Source organism: Octopus bimaculoides, chromosome 11 (assembly GCF_001194135.2).
Source record: "Octopus bimaculoides isolate UCB-OBI-ISO-001 chromosome 11, ASM119413v2, whole genome shotgun sequence".
Classification (NCBI taxonomy): domain Eukaryota; kingdom Metazoa; phylum Mollusca; class Cephalopoda; order Octopoda; family Octopodidae; genus Octopus; species Octopus bimaculoides.
This window is the reverse complement of record NC_068991.1, coordinates 55,648,251-55,653,024: the sequence shown is the minus strand read 5'-3', so window position 1 is coordinate 55,653,024 and position 4,774 is coordinate 55,648,251. Positions and strand designations below refer to the sequence as shown.

Sequence of the window (4,774 nt, the reverse complement as noted above, 5' to 3'; positions counted from 1 at the left end):
CGCCACCCTAATCTTAAAGATCACATCCCCCCTTGCTCCACGTCGAAGTCCACCATCCAACCGGGAGGGAGCCTCGCGCGTCGAGATCTTCTCAAGCTAGGCACCTCGTTCTCCTCTTCTCCACAATCGTTATCCGACGAAGCGACAATCCTATGAAAGTCCAAAACGTGTCGCAGCATTCCATCCACGGAGACGTTGTTTCTGGAATTGACCGCAGTCACCGTTCCTCTGCTCCATTAAGACGTACAGCGCGCCTTCGGTGGCTTATCCCAGATTTCCTCCCCTATTTTCACGCAGGCGGGTTCCTTCTCTTCCTCGTGGCACTCCGACGCTTTACTGGGGTGCATCCATTCGTATTTAAATACCGTATGTATGTATGTACGTACGTACGTACGTATGTGTGTATGTATATATATATATATATATATATATATATATATATATATATATATATATATATATATATATATATATATATATATATGTGTGTGTGTGTGTGTGTATACATATAGGTATGTATATATATATATGTGTGTATATATGTGCATGTATATATGTATATATATCCATGTATATGTATGTATATACATTATATATATATTTGTATATAAGCATGGATATAATTATGTACGAATGTATATAAATATGTGTGTGCATGTGAATATGGGTCTGTATGTGTTTAGTGTGTGCATGCAATCATGCATTCCAAATCTAAGGTAAAGCCAGATCAGCCATGTTTAGTCATGGACGGAAGGCAAGTGTTATAGAGAGGGACTGCAAAACAGTGAAACTTGTGCGTAAAAACCATCTAACTGCTACAGTAAAAGTGACAGCAGAGCTAAACCATCAATTTGAGAATCTTGTATCAAACGAAGCCATTCATAACGAGTTTCATAAATCCGGATATCATGGAATGACTGAATTTACGAAACCGCAATTGATCAGCAGAAGAATGATGTCAAGAATATCAGAATTGGTCAGTAGCTCAATTGAACAATGGCATCTCTCTTGAATCAACATTCACCATTTTCCCACTTTACGTCTGTCAGAACCCTAATGAAACATTCAACCAACCTTAATTATTTGGCCCTAACCATGACACATTGAGGGGGTTCTGTAATGATTTAGGGAGACGTTTCACGAGATTCTTTTGGCCCTTTAATTGTACTACATGGCAGAGTAAACGCCAAAATTTATCTGAATATGCTGGCTGTTCATGTCTATTATACTGTTCCCCGACCTTAGCCCAATCTTCCAAGAGGATACTGCACCGATTCACATGACTTATCATATTCAAGACTGGTACGAAGAGCACAGAAGTGTCGCGGATCTCTTGTGCTGTCTCTTTTAATCACTGGTTCTCAAACTTACCGAACTTTTATGGCACACATTGGAACAGAATGTGAGTAGACGCTTCCCTCTGCTATCATTGCTAAAAGAACTAAAGTAGATTTTACATGAAGAATGTGTCAAAATTCTCCTAACGATAGTTCAGAACTTGTATGACTCAATTCCTCAGAGTATTAAAATTTGATTTCAACTATATTCCTTACAGTATTCTCTTTCTCTCTCTATCTCTTACTCTCTCCCTTTTGCTATTTCTCTCTCACTCACTCTCTTTCTCTCTCTTCAAGATCTCGCTTGTTGTGCTTGATATTATGGAAATATTGACAGTGAAATTTCGATAGTATTCTTTCAAATAATGTTATGCTTATGCCATCCACATCGCTATACATTCATTTATTTGTACTCTCAGGATTATGTAATCTAAGGGCTTCATAATACAGTGTATGTATGTATGTATATATGTATGTATGAGTCTGTATGTATGCATGTGTGTATGTATGTATTTATCCGAAGCACCATGTTTGTATTATTAAAGTATCTGAGCTCAAGTTCTGCTAAGGTTGACTATGGTTTTTTTAACCATTCAGTGTTGACAAAATAAATTCCAGTTGATTACTAGTATCGATGTAATCGACTTACCTACAAGCCCTAAATTTAATCTTCCTGTGTCAAAATTTGAAACCATTATTAGAGTATCGGTATTTGTTGGTTTGATTTATTATTCTCTTGTATATATAATGTTTTAAATAAAGCTCTTAGTTTCTGAGACTATTTCTCCAGAAAAATAACATTACTGAAGTGAACAAAAGCGTGGTTAAACCTTAGAGAATATTCTTGACTTCAGCCAACGCCATATACGCAACAGTGTACAACCAATGTTAGGCAAATGTATGTGAAAAAGCAACAGTAGAATTTAACTCGTATTCTGTTGCATTTTTGTTTAGTATTCCGCTTGTATACAGCTAAGTTATGATCCACCTGAATAAAATATCCCATTTCTTTCTCTACAGCTTTCCAAGAATTTATCTGAGGCTCTTAACGCATCAAAAAATTTAATTAAACAAATGTCAATAGCTTCGGACGTAAGTCGATTTTGCGTCTCTTTCCTTTAAATTCATATAACAGTCTTTTAAATAATCACAATTTTGAGTGATTAGATATTATACAGAGATATACTTCGTATACTGCCTACAAAAGTTTGCTATATAGATCTATTAATAATGCAGACGTTTACATTGAATATTTTAACTGTATTTACAGATATCGTTAATGACAGTGTTTGAGTAATTGGTTGAATTTAATTATGTATCAATATTTTAAAATATTTCATAAAACGTTTTACAAAGCGGCGAGATGCCAGAATCGACTGCAGGGCATGCAAAATGCTTAACGGCATTTCGCCTGCCTTTAAGTTCTGTGTTCAAATCACGTTGAGGTTGACTCTGCCTTTCACTTTTTTCGGGGTTAGGGTTAAAGCAAGTACAAGCTGAACACTGAGTTTAATGTAATCGACTTAACACACCTGCCCATATGCCGAAATTTGAAACCATTATTATTAATTAATTAGATTATTGTCACTCCATAATACACAATAGAATTAACTTACTCTTACATTTTATCTAAGAATGTTATCTCTCGGAAGTTTCATTTTATCACAATCATAAATGGACAAGATAAGGAACATTTTACTCCTTTTTCTTCATGCACAATTTATGTAGGAAACATTACTTTCTATTATATACGTTTGTATAAAACTTGGTAAGATCTGTGTGGTTAATTTTGTTATTTACTGTTAATAGCAGGTTTGGAGATTTCAAAACTTACACGATAAATGTCTTTATATTCAGCTGAAATTTAAGTAAGAAAATGAATGATTGTATGTGTGTATATTTGTGTATGGTAGATTCGGTAGATCAGCGGACATATTTCGTTGTATTAATAAAGATTTAGTTTGACCCCTTTAGGTTCTGTGTTCACTCCCAACAGATTTTGAGTTAGATTAAATTCCTACTATATGACAAAGTTTGAGCTTTCTTTAATGAATGGTAATTCCTTTTGGTGTAAACTGTTCGTAGAGATACTAATTGTGATAATTGTTTTGATACGAGACAAAGTGATCTAACAAAATTTATAAGTATTATTCACAAAGGTCTTTTTAAAAATTTTATTTGAAGGTGTTTCAAATCGTAGGTGAAAGTTACGAAACGTCACACTTTGCAGTTATGCTTTACTAGAAACTCTGAGATCTTATGATAATTTAGCATTTCTTTCTGCGGTGGAGAACTGGAATTTTGGGAAATTAAATCCATTTTTCTTTGAAATTTTATATCAACATGTTTCTAGTTCACTTTTAATAAATGTTCGTAATTCACTAAACATAATCAAAAGATAAACAGTAAAAACGATGAGTTAGACAAAAGACAAAAAGTAAAAACGACGTGCTCTTGATGCAAATCTCGTTCTCATTAATTATTCAAAATTTATAATCTTTCCCGAAACTTTTTGTTATTTTTGCTAAATAACAGAAGTGTAACGAGAGCAATTCTGTTTGTCTCATGTGTAATCTTCTCGAGTAAAACAGCAACTGATCCAGTGAACGTCAAAGGTTTTGTTGGTTCACTTACTGCAATTATCGAAATCGTACTGGCCCAAACCTTTTATAATTCATTTTGTAAAGGTAAACTACTAGACCCTTTGATCACGACATGCTTGAATTGTTTAAGCTATTCTAGTAAGAAATAATAGGGCCGAATTATTCGATGATTACCATCTTCCTGGCTAACAAGTATTAGCATTTCTTTCTACGGTGGAGAACTGGAATTTGGGGAAAGTAAATCCATTTTTCTTTGAAATTTTATATTCATTTTGCTTCAGTGTTGCTTATAATTGCCACTAAAATTTCTTCATTTTCTCAATGTATTATTTAAATTTCAATTCATTTAGAATATTTTGCATGCGTCGATCACTTTGTTACATCTTTCCTGAATTTTCTAAACTTATGTCATTGACCATCTTGAGTTATTTATTCAGTTACGTTTTTTACTTTTATAGGCGCATGTTAAATTTCTTAAGGATCCAGTAAGTATGTTTTTAATTTACGAAATTATGCATTTAGAAATATTTCAAAATTAATTTTCAGTTTAAAATGTTTTCCAAGTAAATTCCCCCAAATTTTAGAAACCATTTTCTTATGCATACCATTTTTGACCTTTTATCTTTTATTTGTTTCATTCATTCGAATTACAGCCGTGTTGTGGCACCGCTTTAAAGGATTTTATTCGAATGAATCGACCCAATACTTATTTTTAAGCCTCTTAATTATTCCAACGAATTTCACGGGAGATAAACAAGTCAACGCTCGTTATCAAGCGTTGGTTGGAACAATACACACACACACACACATATATATATGCGTGTGTATGTATAT

The 4,774-nt window shown here is 33.7% G+C and overlaps 1 protein-coding gene across 1 annotated transcript in view; it reads left to right on the top strand.

Annotated features, from left to right (window-relative positions):
* The window catches only part of LOC128249093 (uncharacterized), a 12,948-nt gene that overhangs the window by 792 nt on the left and 7,382 nt on the right, over positions 1-4,774 (top strand). Inside the window, exons 2-3 of the mRNA XM_052971861.1 lie at positions 2,358-2,429; positions 4,399-4,425. Of these exons, the coding sequence (XP_052827821.1) occupies positions 2,412-2,429; positions 4,399-4,425 (45 nt within the window). The 5' untranslated portion in view covers positions 2,358-2,411. The remainder of the gene's footprint in view (positions 1-2,357; positions 2,430-4,398; positions 4,426-4,774) is intronic.